The following is a 21,774-nucleotide window of genomic DNA, read 5'->3' as shown; positions in this document are numbered from 1 at the left end:
TTTTTTTTTTTTTTTTTTTTTTTTTTTTTTTTTTTTTTTGTGACCTAACTAATTGAAGGGAATGGAAAAGAGGGAGAAGTTTCACTTATATCTTTGATTAATTTTGTTTTGACTTTGTTTCGGTGGCAGCATGAAGAGACATATCTCATCACTATCATTTGCAAAAGATAATCTTTTCATAATATTATTTCCATTCCCCCTTAGGTTTCATGCCTTGTTCTAATTCAACCATGAGACAGATATGTGTTATCCTTATCTTCTTATTTAACTAAAAAAAAAAAAAGAAAAAGAAAAGAAAAGTAGAAATTTATCTTTAATTTTGTTAGGAACAAAATAGATTTATTGTTCGAAGAGTGCATAATGACCCATGAGTACCTGTTTGATGGGAGGGGCTCGTCCATTGTGGGTAAACTGGTAACCTGTTTCAAAATTTAATATTTTACTTATTCCATGCAATTTTAGATATTTGTTCAAGAATATACAACAAATGTGAGAATATGAGGATTCAAATTTTCAACCATCAGTCCAAGAATACATATTAATGATTTGTTGAGTAACTCAGGTTTGACAAAAAAGATTAGATTCAAAATAAAATATTTTCTAAAGATGTAGTTATCAAACTAAATGACACATTTTTGCCCAAACAATTAAATAGAAAAGGCATGTAATTTGCCTTCAATGAACATCCCTATCTTTTGCTTGATCTTATCATCAAGAAATTAAAGAAATAAGTGTGTAAATAAATCATCATTTAGGCTTACTTTTTCAAACCATCTGCTCGTAAATGCATTCCATGTCCCTGGCCAAGGATTAATGGCTGTAAGACTAAGTTAAATGAATGTGGATGAGGATTGGATTGGATCACATCAGATCAAAAACAAACATTTATAATAATAAGATTGAAAATCACGTGCGTCAACATTGAAAGATACCCCCACCTCCCAAAAAACCAATATTTAGATGATGAATTGCAGCTTCTTGATTCAGCATAGAATAGATTTTATTTTGCAATAAGTAAGATCAATCCTAATTCATTCTAGTTTCTGTTCAAAATTCATATAGATATATGCATATGATAGTTCTTTGTCTCACTTGTATGGACAAGAGAAGAGGACAGGATAAGCAATGGCACAAACAAATATCATTAGATTTTCAACAGCCATCAGGAGCAAAACATCAAGCAAGTAATCCTTAAAGGTATGCAACTATCTTGAACTATATAACAACGGATACAGAAAGAGAGAAGAGCAGAAAATAGCACAAACCTGTACATTGGAACCCCAGAGACAAGAAAATTCAGCTAATCAGCCAAGAAGACCATCCCAACAGAGGAAGGACCAAGAGACAGCTCTGATTATACCGAGTGCACTTCGATGGCCCAATGGAGACGTGTTTGGGAACTCTACAAGCATAACACCTAGAATGAGCATAATTCAGGGGGTGGGTGACATTTAGCAACCCCCAAATATCCAAGGAAACAACCCATGGCCGTGCTGAGTAGCACATTTGCTGGGATAAACCACCAATGGGTAGAACTCCAGAGCGTGATATACTTGGCCCAATTAAGTGAAAATCAAGCAGGACAAGAACAAGGCAAAAACAAGTTTGGAAAGCAGCCTAAATGTTGCTTTTGGGATCATAGTCCAATTACTGCGTGGCAGATAAGCTTCATTAACGGCACAATTGCAGCAACTAGGTCTTCTTCACTAGATTTTGTCTTTCCATAAAGCAATCTAAAGTTTATTTTTCTATAAAGAGAACATCAGAGAGGTCCAAAAACACAGAAACAAAATAATCCGAAATTTTCATACAGAGCACCACCATAAGTAAATTTGAATCTCCTAGAGAGAAATTTCGGTTTCCGGACACTGATTTAGCGTTTAACCAACACAAAATGCATACAGACACAACCAAAACTAGATGATGAGTACATGTTCGAATCAGCTCGGAATACTAAACCGCAACGAGGAAGCAATCAGAATTGCTAAAGTCGATGATTACTAATACGAAATGTATCATATAGACTGACATTGAAATCGAGACGAGAAAGTTCGTAACGAAATCGACAAGAACACAATCCAGATAGAAAATTAATGCAGTCCATACAAAAGGAAAAACTAGAAATCAAAATCAATCATGAAACTAAGAATTGGCGGAACGACGGAGAACTTACGTAGCGAGCGGGAGAGAGAATGGCAGGGGGAAGCTAGAGATTGACGACGAAGCTTACGAACCAGGTTGGTGTAAAGAGTCGAATGGCTGGATTCGCCAAAATTAATAATAAAATAATAATAATAATAATAAAATAATAATAATAGGTTAAATACGGCTTTTAATCCTGTTTTCAGTTTAGTCCTTGTATATATATATATTTTTTAATATTTTCAATCCTAATTATCCCATTCGGTAAATATTAAAAATTTAAAATTAGCTTATGATAACCTTATGTTAGATGATAAATTAGTAAAAATGTAGACAGTAAGTCGTAATACTTGAAAGTAAATTTACTAATTTATCCTTTGGTAGATAAGAAATTGGCCATACTTTTCGACTTTTCATATACCAAATGAGGATCCCGATCTTTTGATTTTGTGTATAATAATTTTGTTATTTTTTTAAAAAAATCCAAAAGAAAAAGACCGTTAGACTCATTGATTTGAAACCTTTTTAAAATGAGACAAAAGTTAATGAAATAAACTTGTAATTTAATAAATTAGAAAATTTTCACATTTACAAAAAGTAGGTTAAATAATAAGTTTGATGCTTGAACTTTAAACATTATTTGTGTGTCCTTTACGCCCAATCATTTCAAAAAACACTTGTCCGTTTTAGAAATTTCGAGAAAGATTCCTTGTCTGAAGGCATCGTACGAAGAAGGAAAAAAATTAGAATCATTTTATTAGAGAGAAGAACTGACATATGTAAAATCTTGTAGGCCAAATAACATAAAAAGTGTTGGTTTCGGGTACAGTTATGTTCAGACGGTAGCCAATTTAGCCAACTTCTCTAATTAGAGCCAATGACTTAGCACCTTCTTAAGAATATGTTATGTTTATAAGTCTCAAAATTTTAAGGTTATCTTTAATAAACTCCAATCCTTAGATTGAAAATGTGTTTAATTAGTACCTAACCAATATGAAAACTTTCATAGTACATTGAAAGCTTCAAGATACTGTTCGAAACTTGAAGACATTCATTTCCTTGTTTTAATTCAACAATGTGTGAGATAAGAACTCAAACCTGCCATCTTTGAAGTTATAATACATTAACGAGTTGAGCTCTCTCCAATGTTTACAGGACTATTTCAAATTGAATGGAAAAACAATGTAAGAACATGTGAAGCAAATGCATTTGGTTAAAAGTAGAATGCAAAAAGAAAAAGAAAAGAGAAGAAAAATGAGCGGAAAACAGAAGAGAAAGAACAATGTTAATAAGGGGAAGGGCACTTTTTGAATTTCCTTTTGTGTGTTAGTAAAGTGTAAAGCAAGAGAAGAAAGCAGAGAAAGAAACAAGAAAGGTTGGTGGTTGAAGAGTAGCAGACAAGGAAATAAGGCATGGGGAGATGATATGGAACCAAAGAAACCATTAAACAAAAAACCCTGCCTGCCTAAGCATAAGTAAGCAAGGACTTGACAACACCAAAAATGACCATTATTTGCTTCTGATTCTAAGATTCGGATTCCTGGGAAACCCACCAAAAGGCCGAAGGTCACACCACGCCCTCCCCTCCCCTCTACTTGCCCTAAAACGCCAAGTTCAAACAAACCACATATTCCCTTCTCTTTTCATCATCCCCCTTGTATAGTCTTAACTTAAACATAATCTAACTTCAAACCTTTAATCGCTCACCAAAATGATCTCCATGGGACGAGGACGGAGAAGTCTTCCCTGTTTTAGGCACGGGTTTTGGTAACAAGTAGAGTAATCTAAGTTTTTTCTAATAGAAATATGGTACAAATGAAGAGGTTACAATACAAATAGAAAACCCTGAGTTTGTTTACCTAGACTAAGCAAGTTTAACTTGTGAACCAGGAGAGAGAGAGAGAGAACTAGTTAGAATGGGAAGTGATGGTTAGAAATGGGGTTGGAAAAGAACCAAACCAAAATGGCTGTGTTTTTCTTGAGTGTTTGTCAGAGAGGTAAAGCTGATGAGCCTGAGAGTGAGAGTGGAGAGTGGTTTAGTACACGGAATGCCAAACAGTGAAGTTTTCTTTATTATTATTATTTCTTTTGTAGACTAAAATTTTGAGGAAGAATATATATATCTACACCAACTAGTCTTTCGTCTAAGACGATATAACTAAAATAAGTTGAAGATTTGAATCTCCAACCTCTTCACCCGACTCACGTGGTTGAATGAATACGAATTTCTATCCTTTTTTTCATGTATTCGAAACAAAACAGATACACTATCATTAATGAACTTATGCTATCATCTACTATGTCAACAATTCATTTTTTTTTACAAAGCTCCAGCAGTAAAGACACACACCTATACAAAACTTTTCTCAGACAATATTATTTACCAAGCTATATCTTGGTATAAACTGTCTAATATTTTCACTTCCTATAGTTATACCTCCCTTATTGCAAATTGGGAAGATCCCTTTTGTAAATTTCAATCAACAACGAAATTGCTTCCTTAAAAAAAAAAAAAAGCTTAGCAGAGGATTAAAATCAAACATTATGCAATGCAAAAGAGGATAAACATCAAGAGAAAAGCTAAGTAATGAATGAAACAAGAGTGGTGTAATGTAGAGACAAAGTGGTCATGGATGGAGATCATGAGTGGGAAATGGAATAACAATAAGCACCTGCTAATTAGGAGATTATTCAAATTTATACAAGATAGAAAAGTTCAATAATCAATAGACACAAAATATTTTAGTACCCAAAATTTTGTTTTGTTTTGGGTACTGTGTGTGTGAAACAGTGAGAGAGTAGAGAGAGAATGCATGAGAATGCTTTGGGCCATACAGCTGTGTGATATGAAATCTAGGCAGAGAGTACAAGACCAAAGACTTGTCCACTCCACTTGAAATGAAAGGACTTTCACTTTCTAACACATCAGCTAACTTGTCCTTTGCTTTCTCTTGTCTTTTCATGCATTACATTAACACCTAACCTCCCCTTCCCCTTCCCCATCCTCTTTTCTTTATAAATCTCTCAACCTCTCAATCTTGATCCCATGCCAACCAACAATCGGTTTCTATGCAGGGTATTGAGCCAACAGCTTCAAAATCCTCTATCCCAAGATTTCTTATTTGTGTTACTAAGACTTTGAGAAGAGGGAGCTCTCTTCAGTCCAGTCCAAGGCAGCTTCTCGGTTGCTACTTAGCTGCTGACTCGTTGGCTCAATAACTCATCAACTGAAATAAATGTTTGGACAATGATGTGTTTCTGAACCAACGATGCAGGAGCCAAGTTCAGCCATGGCTGTCACGTCTTGGACTGAAGGGAGCTCCCTCGCCATCCACTACCTTTGTTTCTCAACCTTCAAATCCTGATTACCAATCATCTCATGAAGTTTTTGTTATATTATATTCTTCTTAACAATATTTACAAATTCCTAGACAAGTTTTGGTAACTAACCAATGGACGTTTTCTAAATCTTGTTTTGTTTCTTTTGAAACTTGACAATGAGTTCAAGTGTTCCCATAGAGAAATGGAAACTACTGCAAAAAAAAAAAAAAAAAAAACCAAAAAACAAAACAAAAAAACAAACAAACGAACAACCAAATGGTTATTGAATGGGCCCTAGAAACAATGCATTTACTTTCAGATATGGCTCCAGATCTACACGTACTGATATTTTTCTTTGATGTAGATAGAAGGGAAAGGAGGAACTGAGGCTCACTGATTCTGAGATCATGAAGATGCAGCAGATAAGATAAGGGCTTTTTTTTCTCCCACTAAGTTCTTAGACTCCTAAACCACTAGAAATTCAAATAAGAGAAGTTTTCTACAAATGGGTATATTAGAAATCCTAAATGAGTCATAACTCTTGCAGGAAAGTAAGCAGCTTCGTTCAAATATGTAAATTTGTGGAAGGATTTAGTCCTATGGCTGGTTTTACGAGACTTTATTCTATGTTATGACTTGGATTTCCTTATACTTAATTATTATTTAGAGTTCATAACATGGGGTTTGGGTATGTTAGATATGGAGTGGCATCACAATACGGCTTAAGCATTGAGTGTATATTTCTGGGTTTTTCTTGTCTTTGAGTTTCGAATGGTTCTGAGCTAATACCTTGCAATTTTGGGCTCTTAAAATACCCAGGAATAATCTGATCTCAGTGCAAATCCCAGCACTTACAAGAGAAATTACTCGATGACCAACTTGATTCTTATTTAGTTCGTGGTTTTATCCTTTCTAAGAAACTATAAATTCAGATTCGTACCGTCATGCAACATACATATTTCTTGGAAAGAAAATAATGGATGAAGCAGTGAAATCCATATCATAAACAATTGAGTAAGATTAAGTTAAATAAATGCCAAGCATCAAAATGAACCATAGAAATTGATGAACAAGCTTAACATTTACCCAACTTTTCAGAACAATAAATTAGTTTTCAAGCGGTACAAATTAATTCTTTAGGGAGTGTGTTATGATATATATGTGCGTGTGTGTGCGTGGTTATAATACGAATTTAGCCTAGGTTTGGATTGATTTTGAGAGGATTAAAATTATTGTGGAAGAAATTTTAATCCTTTTTGTGTTCGTGAAAATTAATTACAGATGAATTTGCTTAAAGCCACTTTAGAATATGTACATTCATTTTCACTTGCCAAACACTTCGGTATGTATTACAATCACTCTTCTAATAAGCATAATTTGCATATTAAATTCTATGATAAAGCAATGTGGAAGCACCTGTTCAAGTTGGTGGTGCAACCACTTACACTAGATGAAGAAATGAGGTAAAAGAAGAGTTTTGCATATCACTATATCAAAAATACATTTGCAAGGGAGGAAAAAAATAACCCTATATTGTAATTTGAAAACATGTTTTAGTGGTAACTTTCAAAATATTTAATAGATCCCTAACAAACTCTACATTTTTTCAAAAAAATTAACTAACCTTTTAAACATAATATTGAATTCTACATAGACATTAAAACTTCAACTTAACTTCAACTTTGTGTCTAATATGCAAACTGAAATAGTTCAAATGTATATTAGACACAATATTGAAAATTTGATAATTTATTCAACACAAAATTAAAAATTGAGCAATTTATTGAAATTTCAAGAAACGTTGAAAAACTAAAGGATTTAATACAAAACTTGCAGTTAACATTTTTAAAAATACTATAGGGTACTTGGATAAGAAAAATCAAACGGGGAGCATAATCCACTAAGAACTTACAAAAGAAAAGTGGCTTAAAGCATATTAAAGAAGCATTGTGGTACTTACCTGCTAATGGGGTTAAGTGTTAGTTTACACTTTGGAGTCAAGATGCCATGATGATGCACAACTTCATCCATGCTGTCCAACCATCATCCTTCATCCTCTCCAAAAATGGAAACCTCATCAAAATTATTATTACACATTAAATTCATAACTCAATTATGTATTGAGTACCAAAGTAACTGCATTGTTTCACATTCTACAACTACAACAGCTTATTAGCTTAAGTAAGGCAACAGCCTCCTTTATTTGCCATCACATCTCCTTACTTAGCACCTGTATGAGATGAACTAATAAATAGCAGCACATCTAAGAACAATTAACAGGTAATGCCTAAATAATTACAAACCTTCTAGAATAAATGGTCGGATTTGATCGATTTCGGGTGTTTCAATATCGGCATCCTTCGATTCAACTTGTTCGAGAGATGGGGGTTTCTCCATATTGTCATTGTCAAAGGATTCAATTTGTAAATCTCCCTCAAGTTGGGTTTTGTTCAAGTTCTCATTATCAAAGGTTTTCATTTGTAGATCTCCCTCAGGTTGGCTTTTGTCCAAGTTGTCATTATCAAAGGTTTTCATTTGTAGATCTCCCTCAGGTTGGCTTTTGTCCAAGTTGTCATTATCAAAGGTTTTCATTTGTAGATCTCCTTCAGGTTGGCTTTTGTCCAAGTTGTCATTATCAAAGGTTTTCATTTGTAGTTCTCTCTCAGGTTGGCTTTTGTCTAAGTTGTCATTATCAAAGGTTCCAATTTGTAGATCTCCTTCGCGTTCGGTTTTGTGCAAGTTTTCATGGTCAAAGGTTTCGATTTGTAGATCTCCTTCGTGTTCGGTTTTGTGCAAGTTGTCATTGTCAAAGGTTTCGATTTGTAGATCTCCTTCACGTTCAGTTTTGTGCAAGTTGTCATTGTCAAAGGTTTCGATTTGTAGATCATCTGGCTGTGTTTCATCAAGAGGTGGTGGCTCAAGCTGCTGGTATTTGGGCTTATTTTTTTCTAGGAGAAGGTAAGCGGTATAATACCAGAACAAAAGTATCCTACTTTGAGCCATCAATGTACCCCCGATACGGCTTTGACCAAATGAAAGTCGTTCGAGTGCCTGCAAATTGAAAATAAGCAAAGGCATTAGGATGGAAACACGTTTAAATAATGTCTTAAATACTGAAAGGCTAACCAATTATGCAAAGATATCCTTAGAGAGGTTCAATCTTTCCTCCCAATACCAATGTACTATTTCTTGGATAAAAGCAAAACCGAATAAAAATAAGCCACAAGAGTTAACTCGTTTAATAACTAGCCAATTTATAGTTTCAAATTGAATCAAGGAATTCCACAAGCTCATAGGATCACAAGGAGGAGCTAATGAATATTATCCCAATAGTTATACAAAGAAACAGGGCCATAAATAATTAGGTTCCTGTGGACTTCTGCAGAAGGTGTACGACAGTTTTCAATGACTTGTTCCATGCTCAATCATTTTAATATCTTACACAATACTGAAGATTCCATATTCAAGTTTCAATAATAAAGATCATACTCTCGCTTACCTGTTCTCCAGTTTGAATATCAAATGAATGCTGACAATCAAATTGAAGACCTTTAAACTCATTGACGCAAAGCCCTTGAAAGGCCCTGAATGATGAAATGTCATTCGAGTCATTAGAATCAATAGAGAGATCATATTTAAATTTAACATGATATCCAAAATCTTATAGTGGATCCGACACACTTACCATCTTATAAGAGAAACGCTAGGAATCCAACGAAAGATGATCGGTGTGTTGTCTGCATTTACATAATAGCCACCAAAAACAATAAAAACTGTCATGAGTGAGGGCCCCACTGCCATTGCTGCTTCTGTGCTAGGAACCATAGCCCCTACAGTGAGCCCCATAGCAGATGCAGCAAAAGATTCAACCGTGACAATACTGCAGAACTTCCCAAATCTAGAAGTAGAAAATTTACAAGCCCAACCATCAGAAAGAGTGGAGCTAATTACAAGCCCAACACGCTCCTTTGAGGATGAAATTCATAACGGCAAAATTTCTAGAGATTTAATAACTAAATAAAAACTTATTGACCAAGACTACTTTTTCTTTTCGGAACATTAAACATTTTTCATTGATATAGTAAGCATTGCAGATACAACCCCTATAACATGCATCCTACTTAAGCCCAAATTTTCTAGGAGAGAATCCCATCCTAAATAGAAATAAATGAATAGGGATAAGAAATATCTAACACCAGTCCCCTACAAATTATTTTTTTTATAATCGTTAATTGTGGCAATGAGTGCATGATTTTGACAGCTAATTACGGAATGATCAGACCCTGACCTTGATACGGTTGGGTGAAGACGAGCCATGGGGTACAAGATAGCGCCAAATATCAGTGGAAAAGCAGCTCCAATTGGAATTTCGGCCAACAATTTAGAAAGTAGATATGGGCCTAACGTATAAGATCCCTTTGCACGCTCCCTGTCAACAATTGCACGTTCCTTCGGAAAAACACCCACAGTCTTGGTGAGAGCAGCCATTGCAGTGTTGATTGCTGCAACCTGAAGGGAAACATATCCATAGCCAGAAATTGGATTAAGAAGGTTGAACATGTTCTATTTTTGCATAGGAATTATTCTCAATTCTAGCAACCAGGGTAGGGTTGGGGGTGGGGATCTTCTTTGATTATAATTGCAACAGAATATTGGTTCGTTATTGTGGTACAAAAGCAACGTCAGAATATTATAGTTATACAACAAAGCAATTTAACCACAATGCTTGAATGGTTCCGAAGATACAACAATGTTTTATACCTGAAGCAAACCCATCCTATCCTGGATTGATGTCTGAGATCTTCCCATTCTCCAAAAGACTGAACCAAATATGATAGCTGATGCAATGGACATTCGTGCTCGAACCTTATTTGTTGGTCCATCCCGAGAAGCCTAGTAATTCATTAAAAGCTTTAATCAAGTAAAATAACTAACATAATTACTACTCACACAATAGCCTACACGTTTGGCAAACCACTTGTGACCCATTTGTTAGTCCATCTCAGGTCATTTTTATAGTATCAGAAACTGCATAACATAGGTTTTCTTTTTCACCCTCTTATTAACTTTTGTCTATATTTTCGACCTGAATGAGACCAATGTTTACCTGCATCCATGCGCGCTTGAGGAGCAAGCAGAATTGCCTCCACCAACCTCCTTTCTTCAAAAGCTTACTTTTCCTGGATTTCTTACCAGCCAAGACCTGCCTTTTCTCAATTGGGATTGCATACAAAATTGTTGAAGAGTATCGAGAGAATGACTCAACAAGACCGTAGATCCTCTTCTGAGAGGAGTACACACTGTCTGCAGAACTATAGTCAATTGATATAAGATCGGCCAGAAACTCAGCAGGATTCACATGATCCGGGCAATTATACCTGTTCAATCAAACAGAGAACTAATGAATTATAATACCTGGAGTCCAATTGGGTTGATTGAAATTGTTTTTATAAAGAAGAGAAGATTGAAGTAAACATAGGAAAGGCAAAAGTAACTTGCACGCATATATTCAATTTCTTTATCTTCTAAAAAATGTAAAACAAGAAAAATGAACTGGAATAAAAGGTAAAATGCTAACACTGGAATATGATATTGATTGGTAAATGCAGAACAAAAATCAAGTATAAGCACTAAAACCTTGTATGTGAAAATTTGTGGTTGAAAAGTACAAAGCTTGATAGTATACAACAAACAAATCATCAGCCATGGTCAACACTCATCAAGAGGTATGTGCCTAAAGTTTTAAAAAAATGAACAATACGCTGAAGGATGAGGCATATGCTTTAAACAAGGAAAATGCTCAAATGAAAAAAATATTTGTTGAGATACGGATATAGCTCACAACCCAAATTTAGAGAAGTATTCCAAAGGTTCCTCGTGAGCAGGACCAGCATAGACAAGAGCACCCTCTGTCAATAATACGATATCATCAAATTTGCTGTACACAGAACCTCTTGGTTGATGTATGGAGCAGATTACAGTGTGCCCATCCTTCGCAAGTTGTTTAAGTGTCTCCACTACTTTTTCTGCCTGGAATGCATCAAGTCCTGAAAGCACCATGCTTATAATTTTATTTGTAAGAGGCATTGTACATTTATATTCTAGTTATCGCTATTTTGATCAACAATCACTAGTGAACCTTATCATTCACGTTAAACAAAAAAAAAAAAACAAATGAAAAGTTTCGATAAGCCAAAAACTTGGTGTTACAAAGAATTAGATAGTAGCAATTGAATCCCTGGTTGGTTAAGTTCCGCAATTTTAATAATATTAAATTTGAAAAACAAGAGTTTGCGCCGGGGAAGAAGCGTGTGGTTTTATAGTTTCAACAGATTGGTATAGTACTATAGGCCTCACTCATATAAAATGATGAACCTAAGACCGGTACATAGACGACGATGCCAAAAGTACAGAGCAACCGAATTGTACCAAAAAAAAAAATATATATTCTCATGACAAGGCCATGCTTACCTGTTGTTGGTTCATCAGCAAATATAACAGAGGGGCTAGCAATCAGCTCACATGCAAGGGACAGACGTTTTTTTTCGCCCCCACTGATCCCACGAACTCTTGCATCACCAACACATGATTCGGCACAGTTTACCTTTTTTACGCAAAATATGAAATTAGCATGAACATGCTTAAGCTTAGATGAACAGAATAGTGTCTAAGAGCCTTGTTATACAACCAGTTTATAATTCTATTATGTGAAAAGAAACTCTTCTAAGCATTTTAGCCCAGAAATGCATTGTGTACATTTTTTGGTAAGATCAGACAAACAATGGAGCATAAAATCAGACCCAGGAGACATCTGTGAACCTATGGCTTTGGTCATAGTCCTTTAAAGTAGATTGAAATTGAAACATATAATACATCCACAACGTATGAAATTCTTATATCAGCTCTCTTAGAAATTTTTTTTTTATATAAATCTTACCAAACCTAGTTTCAAGAGCAGACTGTTAACATATTCTTCTCTCTCTTCTACGGAAGATATCTCAGTAAGCTGAAGTTCAGCAGCAAGCTTCAGTGTCTCTCGCACAGTTAGCTGTGAGAAAAAGAGGTCCTCCTGTCTCACATACGCCAACCTACAAAATTGATAATAATGATGTCTATGGGAGAAAAAGGATTGAAAGATAGAGAGATATAGAATGAAGAAGCCTTCTCAGCATCATGTTCTAAAATGTTTTCTTAAAGGAAACATACCTGTAAGCCCTCTTATTTGAATCAGTCTTTCCATTGAAATCTATAAGGCCTGAGAGATGTAACCGCGGTGAAGCCGCTAGCTGACCCGCCAAAATATTGAGCAACGTTGTTTTTCCTGAACCTGACGGTCCCATTATTGCCAATAATCTTCCTGGTTTCGCTTCTCCGCTTACATTCTTAAGCAGCCATCTCACCTACCAATAGGTACTCCAATCAGTAATCGATCATGCTCTGCTTTTACAAGCATGAATATTATTGGTTCAATTACACAAGATTCAATTCAGGCAGATGTGGAAGACACGCTAGAATATCCAATCGGAGCAGCAATGAAGTTCTTAAGCATTTGCATGCCACAAAAATAGGGATTAACCAATCAACTTATAAGAATCGCAAATCATAACATATTCCAGTAATTTATTTCCCTCAAGACTGAAATCACAATGGTGATAACTAAAAGAAACGCCACATTCACTTTCAAAATGATGTCAGTGAATCACTATCCAGATAGTCTACTGCATTTTCCATAACTCAAAACACCTTAATGAGAACACAAATCGACTCTAAACTTACTGATTTGGATGATTTATCAGAGAGAAAGCACGAGATATTGCACCAGCGGATTGTCACCGGCGTGACTTTCCCGGAGACTGGAGCTTCTTCACCGACTTCAATGTCTCCATCTTCCTTCTCCCCGTCCTCCAGCTCGATGTCGCATTCCGATGGAAGAGCTGGTTCAGGTCCAGACAAATGACGGACGAGAAAAGCCGCCGCCACGGCGACCAAAACTTGGCCAACACCGTTCCCGCCAAGGCTCATGACCGTCCGGCCCACTCTTTGGCCGTCAAATTTCACCATTCCCCTCCGGCGGAACTGAGCAGTGCGCCACTGCGCAAGAGACTACGAGAAGGTCCCCGGAAATATCGGACAGTCCGACGGTGGCAGCGTTTGTTCGGAAGGAAATTGGCCGGATTCTCTTAACAGACGAGTCACGAGTGTAATGTAGAAGATAAGATTGGTGTCTTTGGTATCCGTAAGAAGCCCACTCGCGCAGAACTGGAAGCTTTCACTCTCTTCACACTCCACCCAGCGGAAATTACGGGATTTACCCGTTTGGAGCGGTAATTAAAACTCGCGGTAAACTGCAAATTTAACCCCAAAATTAAATTTTAATATTTTAAAAATAAAATTTTATTAAACTAATTAAACCTCATAAATAGCCCACATAAAATTTGACAAATTATAATTTTTTTAAATCATATGAACGAAATTATTATAATTTCTTTAAAATTACACCGATTTAACCTCAAAATTATAAGTTGGGCATAAATTCCATATCTATATGTATTAAATAATACTTTCCAAAAATGAAAAAAAAAAAACATCAATGGAAATTTGCTGTATGTATTAATATATCAATTAGCACCACACAAAATTTAACCATGGAAAATCGAAACTCTAATTCACAATATATAAGTCTAGCATTAAGTTGAGAATAGGTTTGACAAAAGGACTTCAAATTTTGAGCAACGACAAGAAAACAAACAATAATGATTAAAAAACAGATTTAAGATTTGTATTTATTTGAATTTTTCCTTTAAACTTTAATGTTAAATTCACAAATTTACGAGACACGAAATTCGATCGAGACATGAAATTGAACTAGATCGAGCCAAGCATAATTTCCAAGACTTCCTCCAAAGATGAAGGCTTTTGATGATGATGCAAATGTTTTCCTTCCTAGTTCAAGACAAATCATTAGAAGCTCCAAATGGATTATTTACTTAAAGAACTCGAAGACTTAGCATAAATGAGAAGAGCTAAGCTACGATAAAAGATGAACCAATTACAATAGACAATAATCAGAGTAGAGTTAGACCATCTCTCTAGTCGACGTATTTTAAAACCGTGAGACTAACGACGATACGTAACAAGTCAAAGCAGACAATATCTACTAACCATGGACTTAGGCCGTTACAAATTGTATTAGAGTCAGTCACCGGATGGTGCGAGCAACTAGTCGGAGTAGGGCTAGACCCTCTACTTAGGTTGTTACAAATGGTATTAGAGTCAATCACCGGACGGTGCGAGGTTCTAGTTAGAGTAGGGGTCTCCATAGTAGATCGTTCTAAAACCGTGAGGCGGACGACGATACGTAACGAGTTATATATATACAAGCCTAAGATGGACGACTAAAAACAGCAGATCCATCATAATAAGAGCAGATAACAGTACAGGACTAACATTTTAGCAGGTCTATATGATCATGGATGCAGGCACCTGTAAATCAATATCAGAAACACAACAAACAAAGATCACAGATAGAGTAACGAGGATGGGAAATCCCTTAAAATACATAAATTAGCTTCCAATCCTCCAAGTGTTACAATAAATACTCTCTATATGAATATAAATAAGATAGTGTGGGAGAACAAAAGAACAACAAAAGGATGTGGTCATCTCAAGCCTAACATAAACTTTGGAAACAAGTTACTCAATTTTCTCTTAATTTTCTTAACTAAAATTCCAGATATGAAGTCAGAAACAGGAATATCACGAAGAAAAATGCTGGTTACCTTCAAAATCTCTCCTTATAATATCAAGAACAAGCTCATTCCAGGTATCTACAGGCCCCGGCATGCACCAGTGTAAGCAATCCTGTGGTGGTGGCTTTCCATCTGGCCCACGTTTGGTGAGTTTATTTGGGTCAGTATTTCTGTAAGGTCCTGGATGCCCATCATGCCGATATTCAAAAGCTTCTGTGATGTCCATAAGTATTAGCCTTGATTTATTTTTCAGCTTCTTAATTGCTGCATTGAATCCAGATAGCTGTTTATCATGCATGATGTTAGTGAATTTGTTTTCCACTCGCTCTCCTAGTGCAAGAGGCCTATCTTTTCCGGTACAGGATCCACCAGTATTCCAGGCTCCACCCTCATAGTGATCAGGAGAATAAGATCGCACGATCGTGAGTCCCGTGTAATTCGGGCTTGTGGCAAGAGCAGTAAGAATGGTTTCAACAGAGATTTGAAAAGCTTCAATGTTGTTGACCTTCATACGACGAGATTTATCAGGCCACCACAGCTGTCCTCCTACGATCTCGTTATTTAAAACGTAAACCGACTGCTTGGCAAACCAGTGACCAGATGACATGACAATGACATCAAAATTTGGAACAAATTCCATGAAATGATCATCAGGAGCATCAAGGTGAAGTTTGACAACACCATCTTGGGCAAAATCTAAAGGTTCATTTGTTTGCTTCACAAGCCATGATGACCATATTCGAACAATCATCACAGAAGTTGACCTGAAATAATATCTTTGCATTTTCTTGTTTCCCCTGTTTTTAGGAACTTCAACCTGAACACATTAGAGAAAATTTCAAATTAGAAAAACATTTGAAAACTATCTGAATGATCAAATAAATACACAACAAAAACAAAAAGGATCCAAAATACAATATACAAGAATAACTTAAACGCCACATATTTAGGATAAAAGTTAGAATGGAGATCTCAAATCAGTTACTTCTCTCACATATGAGCTAAACATTCAAACATAGACACAAAGCAAATCGCTTCCTTGAAGGAAAATGTATGCCTGAAGTGTCAATCCCAGCAAAGTTGCAAAGTTAACTGCACCTGTAATGATGGTGTTTAATAGATGATAAACGTCAAGGAGTTCAGTTCTTAGTTAAGTTAAGAATCAATGCCACTTTTTCCCCGACATTCGTGCAAGACCCGATAAATTTGATATCAAGTCTAGTGCATTGCACGAATTAAATATCTACATATTCGAACCATCGACAACAAATATAGAAGCTTGAGTTCACCAGCATCCCCCACCTACACAATTGCTCCAAGATGAGCAATTACTTAGTTTAGTTCACTTAATTGTTTTCTCGACCTAACATATTCAGAAAGGACTAGATCATAAAGGGCTCTTTGTATAAAGCTTCAAAAACACATAGGAAGTACAGAATATTCAATATTCACTGCACCCTGTCACCCTTCATCATCTTCCAATGCAATCGAACGAGGGAAAAAGATCGAGTTTCAATCAAAACAAAATCTAAAATTAGCAAAAACCTGCCACAAAATGCACAACAATGACTCCATTTGATTTCGAGCAACTGAGTCACCGATAAAAGCAAGTGTCTTCCCACTCATCAACTTCAAGAACTTCTTAGGATCAAATCTTGGGAGGTTACATTGAGAGGGCTTCCATCGCCAATTCTCATACTCCTTGTCTGGCCTCCCATTTCCCTGACAGTTCTGCATCTGTGACAGGACAGGGCATGAATTATTTTTATATAATGGTCCTGCAGAATCATAAACCCAAGTTCCGTGGTACAAATCACAGCCTGCATGATAGGACAGTAAATAAAAACAATTATAATCTTAAGTGGGAAGGAAAGAAACAAAAAAGGATGGGGATGAGGAAAAGAGAGTTGAACAAGTTATTTCATGGCAGTATCTTCTCCTTGAATCAATAAGAAACATCCTAAGGATGAAGATCTATAGTGGCAAACCATAGTAAGTAAAAACAGATGAACTAAAAGAACCACATGGGGAGATGCAATGATATGATATTCATCATACAAAAATCCTCGCAAAACCAATATTATGTTCAAACATGAAATACAACTAGTTGAGGTACCCATTTCACATAAGGTTACCTAAATCTGATGCTGTGCTCCCATTAGTTGGCAGAGGATCTGGATTTTTAGAACCCATATCTGTATCACTGGAATTGCTTATAGAACCTTTGGAAACAGATCCACCAGCTTCAGCATTTTCAGATTTAGATGTATCGATATCATCCTTCGACTCTTTTGAAGACACTACTGAAGGAATCGTCCCTTCATCTCTCTTCTCCTTGGTTTCTGGAACTGACTGACTACTCGAATTCGTGGCATCTGGTGACTTGGACTTGGGCAACAAATCCTTAGCAATTACATTTGAACTTTCATCATTCGCAGGTCTATTTGAACTACTTTGAGGAGGTGGATTTGACTCAGATTCAACTTTCTTGTCAACTGTAACCTCATCTGAAGGGAACTTTTTTGGTACAAGATCTAAATTGCTGTCATGGGCAAGAACAGTAACATTTTGATTTCCTAGAGAAATTACAAAATCCAAATCCTTTGAACTATTAACACCGTAGAAGTACCCGCGCATTATGGAACCTAATGGGTAGGAGACTAAAAACCAAGAGCCAAAGATGAGGAACATGGCCAATCCTCCAACTGAAATAGCAATCCAAGAAATTGTTCGAGGATATACAGCAAAACCCTTCCTCGTGGCCCAAGTCATGACTTCCCAAATTAAACCTCAGCTTCAAATCGATAGATACTTCGTAATCAACGTCTTGCCCATTAATACCAACAATTCAAAATCCCAGTTTAGGCATTCACTTCCAGCACAGGATTTAATCACAATCGTATTGTCAATTTGGAAGCGATCTGAGTGATTAACACCCGAGTTGAATTTCCTCCAACGAACCTGTACATCAATCAAGCACTAAGGGATAAACAAACATTTAATTAAATTGCGACATCGCAGGCTAAAATTCAAAAACAGTTACCGAAACGGAGAACAAATTAATAGCAAGAAAGTCAACATAAACGCAACAAAACACGCAGAGGCACACCGCCAAACATACATTCCGAAACAAAAAAAGAAAGGAAAACCCATGATCGAAATTCCGAATCTATAAGCCATCAAGTAAAGAAAAGAACAATCACCACCGGAAAAGCAACATTCAAATCCAATTTGCGCATCAATGGAGCGAGATTTAGAATGAAAGAACATATAAAACAAGATTCAGCATAAATCAGAAGAATTACCACAAAGGAGAGTGGAAGAACACAGAGAAGAGAATGGCCGGAATCTGGAAATCTTTCGGTACAATTACCAGGTGATTTGTTTGGGAGTGCGGTGGAGGAGATGGAATCTCTGCGGAAGGATTTTTAGTTGAAATATAAATGATAAGTTACTTCTTTTGCGATGGCATATATATTTCTTTGCTCCCCATATATATAGAATGACTGGCTAATACGGACCCAACCCAACTCAATAGGTTCAATTTTGGATCGAACAAAATTAAATTAAATTCAACTTATCCAACTCGAATTTATTATTAATTTTAAATTATATATTTTTACTTAAATATAATTATATATGCATATATTTAATTCATTTTTATTTTTATTATTTATTTTTAACGTATTTGGAAGATAATTTTTTAAAATATGTCTTAAAAATAAATTATTTTGTAATTAAATATTTGAAAATAAATAGTAGATGTTTTATTTTTATTTGAAAACAAAAATTTAAACAAAAATGATTAGAATGGATTGAAAAGAAAATTTAACAAGAACGGTCGTTTGGTCGAACCATAACCATTAAATTTGGTCTAAAAAATATTTGAATTACCACCCATAAATGAGTTGTTATTGTGGCAGTAAAATTAATATTCAATAATTTTATATTTATTTATATACTATATATAAGATTACCAATTAGGGAAAATTTTATTTGAGAAAGTTTAAGCTAAATCGTAAGAAACAACTTCGAAAAATTTTTAAATTATATAAAATAAATTGAAATTACTACAAATTTATGGAAACCAATAATGCAAAAGGAAATTCATTAATTATTCTCCGGTAATTCGTTAGGGTTTAACTTTTCCGGCGAGCATGAAGCATCTATACACGACGGTTCTGACCAAATCTCCGCCGCCCCAAGCGTCTCTCAGCTCCTTAACCATTTCTTCACACATCACATCCACGCCGTTCTCCTTCGCCAAAATCACTGGCCCCATCGATTTCAGATACTTCAACATTCCTTCAAACGAGAACTCTTGTTCCATCTCCAATGGCTCCGGCTTTCCTTCAGATCCGATCCCCACGCTCTCGAACGGGAACGGAAGCGTCCTGTAATCGTTCAGGACGTATTCCTTCACTTTCTGATCCCAAAACGGCAGCGTGGCTTCCGTCAATCGATTCATCGCGGCATCGAAGGCCTCGTTCAAGGATATGTAGTAATATCCCCAAACCGCGATGATTCCGCCAGGCTTCCGGAGAAGACGAGAGGCGACGGCGTAGAATTTCGGCAGGTCGAACCAGTGCACGGCCTCGGCGGAAACGATCAGATCTACGGTGTTGTCAGCGCCGATTGATTTCACCATCTCGTCTTCGCTCATCGAGGTCGGTAAGTGGAGGTATTGAACTCTTTCGTGCTTCATCGCGCATTCTAATTGCGATTTGCTCACATCGATTCCGATTACTTTCTCGTAATGCTCTGCAACCTGCCATTAAATCAAAATCAAATCGAGATTTCACGAAGATCGCTACAACGATTACATAACAAGATAAATCAAAATCCAAACACACTTACGCCGATAGCGGCTTGGCCATTGCCGGTGCCGAAGTCACAGGCGAGGGAATGGCCAGCGGTGAGGGCGGCGAGTTTGGAGTACCACTCGGCAGGGTAAGATCGAGGCCTTCCTTCTAAGTACTTCTCGGCCAAATTCTCTTTCTCATACTTGTCCGCCATTGTTGCAACTTTCAAATCGGAATTGCCGTGGACCTGTGAGAATTTAAACACAAACGACAGAGGTTCAATTTTCTGAGGCCAACGATGGAGTGTTCAAACACGGCACGATGGAATTGGAAGATAGTGACGCCAACGCATTGGTCCTCTAAAATTTTTTTACCTCAAATTATAAATTTATTCTCATAATTTTGTTAAAATACAATGTTATTCTTTTATCTGTATAATAAAGTTTTTAATTTTTTAAAAATATTTATACTTCCAAATTTGCAAAATTTAATTTTAAAATTTTAAAAATTACTTATAAGCATTTTCTTTCAAGAATATTACATTTCTGGATAATAATAAAATTATAATTATTTTAAAATATCAAAATTTAAATAATAAAATTATAATTATAAAAGTTTAGATACCAAGAGAAATTTAAAAGTCATAATTATTATCGTAAGTAAAAAAAGAAAATCCGACGGTATAAAAGGAGCGGTAAAAAATGGAGTTCAACTGAACGCGCCACTGGAGAGAGTGATATCGACGATCCTTTTCTTATACGTTTTTTGGAGCGAGAAGAAAAAGAAAGGATAGGATATTTGGGCTGATACTCGCCGTCCGATGGAGATCGGCGACAGCTAGCCGCGGCGGTGAAGTCTGTTCCGGCGACGTTTGGGAATGTGGACGTTGCTGGTAAGCCCGATCGTATGACTTACAGTGGATCCTCTTACCTTGCCACGACTTTGCATGCTGCAGCGGTTCTGCTCGAGATTGACTGTGGCTGGGATTGGTTTATCACTTTGAGTGTGATGGATTATGCCAATTGGTTGAATCTCGATTGTTCTGCATACTTTTCTGGTTAATGTGCATCTATGTGTTTTAGATTGTTCTTTACTGGATCATAATATTGGGCTTTTGCAGTGAATTTATTGTCGTTTGTGATCTTCCAAATATCACCCGACGTTGGTGATCTATCGTGGCCTGATATGTGGATGAAGTTGTCCTGATTGATTTTTAGTATCTTGTCCTGATTGCATATGTCCAGTTGTAACTAAGATTTAAGCTCTGGTGCTAGAGGTTACTGTGTCTGTTTTCCAGGCTTGAATTATGACCCTGTGAAGGAGGGATTAGCTTAGGTCTTTAAATGAGTTTTCATTTGCTAACATTGATCGGGAAGTTTCTGATTCTCTCTAGCTTACATATATTGGCTAAAAGAGATGACCTAGTGAGGTTTTGTGTTGATTTGTTTGGCAGAAAAAGGAAGCTGCTGCCAATATATGGCTAGTTAAATGTGGCTGAAGTTTGAGTCCCATACACTTGCCTAAGACCGTTTTGACAAATTTTCATTATTCCATTGCACATTCCTACAAAGGGTGTAATGGATTTTAACTAATTTCATATCATTATGTTGATCCCACATCGGTTGAAGAGCAATTGCCAGCAAGGACGCTAGTTCCAAAGGGGGTGGATTGTGAGATCCCACATCGGTTTGGAGAGGGGAACGAAACATTCTTTATAAGGGTGTGGAAACCTCTCCCTAGTATACATGTTTTAAAAACTT

General features: G+C 36.2%; 3 protein-coding genes and 3 long non-coding RNA genes across 9 annotated transcripts; 2 read left to right on the top strand and 4 right to left on the bottom strand.

Annotated features, from left to right (window-relative positions):
* Window positions 1-11: 11 nt before the first annotated feature.
* Window positions 12-2,260, bottom strand: LOC111458828. Of its 2 annotated transcripts, XR_002713187.1 has the most exons (4): window positions 2,174-2,260; window positions 1,266-1,402; window positions 762-799; window positions 12-419 (listed from the first exon to the last, which is right to left on the bottom strand). It is a non-coding gene; the product is annotated as an uncharacterized LOC111458828 (long non-coding RNA). The 2 variants fall into 2 exon arrangements; XR_002713186.1 differs by having other exon boundaries at window positions 1,266-2,254.
* A 2,390-nt stretch (window positions 2,261-4,650) lies between these two features.
* Window positions 4,651-6,637, top strand: LOC111458846. Its single transcript, XR_002713188.1, has 2 exons — window positions 4,651-5,484; window positions 5,832-6,637. It is a non-coding gene; the product is annotated as an uncharacterized LOC111458846 (long non-coding RNA).
* Window positions 6,638-7,374: 737 nt separating this feature from the next.
* On the bottom strand, window positions 7,375-13,750 carry LOC111458842 (ABC transporter G family member 7-like). Of its 2 annotated transcripts, none has more exons than XM_023101683.1 (12): window positions 13,240-13,750; window positions 12,670-12,863; window positions 12,401-12,551; window positions 11,935-12,067; window positions 11,309-11,510; window positions 10,571-10,841; window positions 10,225-10,356; window positions 9,752-9,972; window positions 9,149-9,361; window positions 8,963-9,047; window positions 7,767-8,514; window positions 7,375-7,511 (listed from the first exon to the last, which is right to left on the bottom strand). In XM_023101683.1, exons 1-12 carry the CDS (start codon window positions 13,522-13,524, stop codon window positions 7,507-7,509), a joined length of 2,640 nt encoding a protein of 879 aa, XP_022957451.1. In that variant the 5' UTR covers window positions 13,525-13,750; the 3' UTR covers window positions 7,375-7,506. The 2 variants fall into 2 exon arrangements, with proteins under 2 accessions (XP_022957451.1, XP_022957450.1); XM_023101682.1 differs by having other exon boundaries at window positions 7,398-7,693; window positions 13,240-13,749.
* Window positions 13,751-14,988: 1,238 nt separating this feature from the next.
* On the bottom strand, window positions 14,989-18,736 carry LOC111458843 (protein trichome birefringence-like 18). Of its 2 annotated transcripts, none has more exons than XM_023101685.1 (4): window positions 18,518-18,736; window positions 17,348-18,191; window positions 16,758-17,032; window positions 14,989-16,029 (listed from the first exon to the last, which is right to left on the bottom strand). In XM_023101685.1, the coding sequence occupies exons 2-4, from the start codon at window positions 17,982-17,984 to the stop codon at window positions 15,220-15,222; spliced, it is 1,722 nt and encodes a 573-aa protein (XP_022957453.1). In that variant the 5' UTR covers window positions 17,985-18,191; window positions 18,518-18,736; the 3' UTR covers window positions 14,989-15,219. The 2 variants fall into 2 exon arrangements, with proteins under 2 accessions (XP_022957453.1, XP_022957452.1); XM_023101684.1 differs by having other exon boundaries at window positions 17,348-18,173.
* On the top strand, window positions 18,198-20,469 carry LOC111458847. The gene is made up of 2 exons (XR_002713189.1): window positions 18,198-18,588; window positions 20,306-20,469. It is a non-coding gene; the product is annotated as an uncharacterized LOC111458847 (long non-coding RNA).
* LOC111458844 (putative methyltransferase DDB_G0268948) lies at window positions 19,296-20,314 on the bottom strand. The gene is made up of 2 exons (XM_023101686.1): window positions 20,070-20,314; window positions 19,296-19,980 (listed from the first exon to the last, which is right to left on the bottom strand). Exons 1-2 carry the CDS (start codon window positions 20,226-20,228, stop codon window positions 19,345-19,347), a joined length of 795 nt encoding a protein of 264 aa, XP_022957454.1. The 5' UTR covers window positions 20,229-20,314; the 3' UTR covers window positions 19,296-19,344.
* Window positions 20,470-21,774: the final 1,305 nt, after the last annotated feature.

This window comes from Cucurbita moschata, unplaced genomic scaffold (genome assembly GCF_002738365.1).
Source record: "Cucurbita moschata cultivar Rifu unplaced genomic scaffold, Cmos_1.0 Cmo_Scf00021, whole genome shotgun sequence".
Taxonomy (NCBI): Eukaryota; Viridiplantae; Streptophyta; class Magnoliopsida; order Cucurbitales; family Cucurbitaceae; genus Cucurbita; species Cucurbita moschata.
The sequence above is the reverse complement of the archived record's forward strand: the minus strand, read 5'-3'. Positions and strand labels throughout refer to the sequence as shown.

What these genes read in the sequence shown, in the direction of transcription:
- LOC111458842 (XM_023101682.1), bottom strand. Translation starts at nt 13,524, where the DNA reads ATGGTGAAATTTGACGGCCAAAGAGTGGGCCGGACGGTCATGAGCCTT. An exon ending in GAATACTTCTCTAAATTTGG is followed by an intron (nt 10,842 to 11,308) that starts GTTGTGAGCTAT and finishes TTGATTGAACAG; the next exon opens with GTATAATTGCCCGGATCATG. An exon ending in ATATTCAAACTGGAGAACAG is followed by an intron (nt 8,515 to 8,962) that starts GTAAGCGAGAGT and finishes TTCAATTTGCAG; the next exon opens with GCACTCGAACGACTTTCATT.
- LOC111458843 (XM_023101685.1), bottom strand. Translation starts at nt 17,984, where the DNA reads ATGACTTGGGCCACGAGGAAGGGTTTTGCTGTATATCCTCGAACAATT. An exon ending in GAGCACAGCATCAGATTTAG is followed by an intron (nt 17,033 to 17,347) that starts GTAACCTTATGT and finishes CCTATCATGCAG; the next exon opens with GCTGTGATTTGTACCACGGA. An exon ending in TGTTGTGCATTTTGTGGCAG is followed by an intron (nt 16,030 to 16,757) that starts GTTTTTGCTAAT and finishes TAATGTGTTCAG; the next exon opens with GTTGAAGTTCCTAAAAACAG.
- LOC111458844 (XM_023101686.1), bottom strand. Translation starts at nt 20,228, where the DNA reads ATGGCGGACAAGTATGAGAAAGAGAATTTGGCCGAGAAGTACTTAGAA. An exon ending in ATGGCCAAGCCGCTATCGGC is followed by an intron (nt 19,981 to 20,069) that starts GTAAGTGTGTTT and finishes ATTTAATGGCAG; the next exon opens with GTTGCAGAGCATTACGAGAA.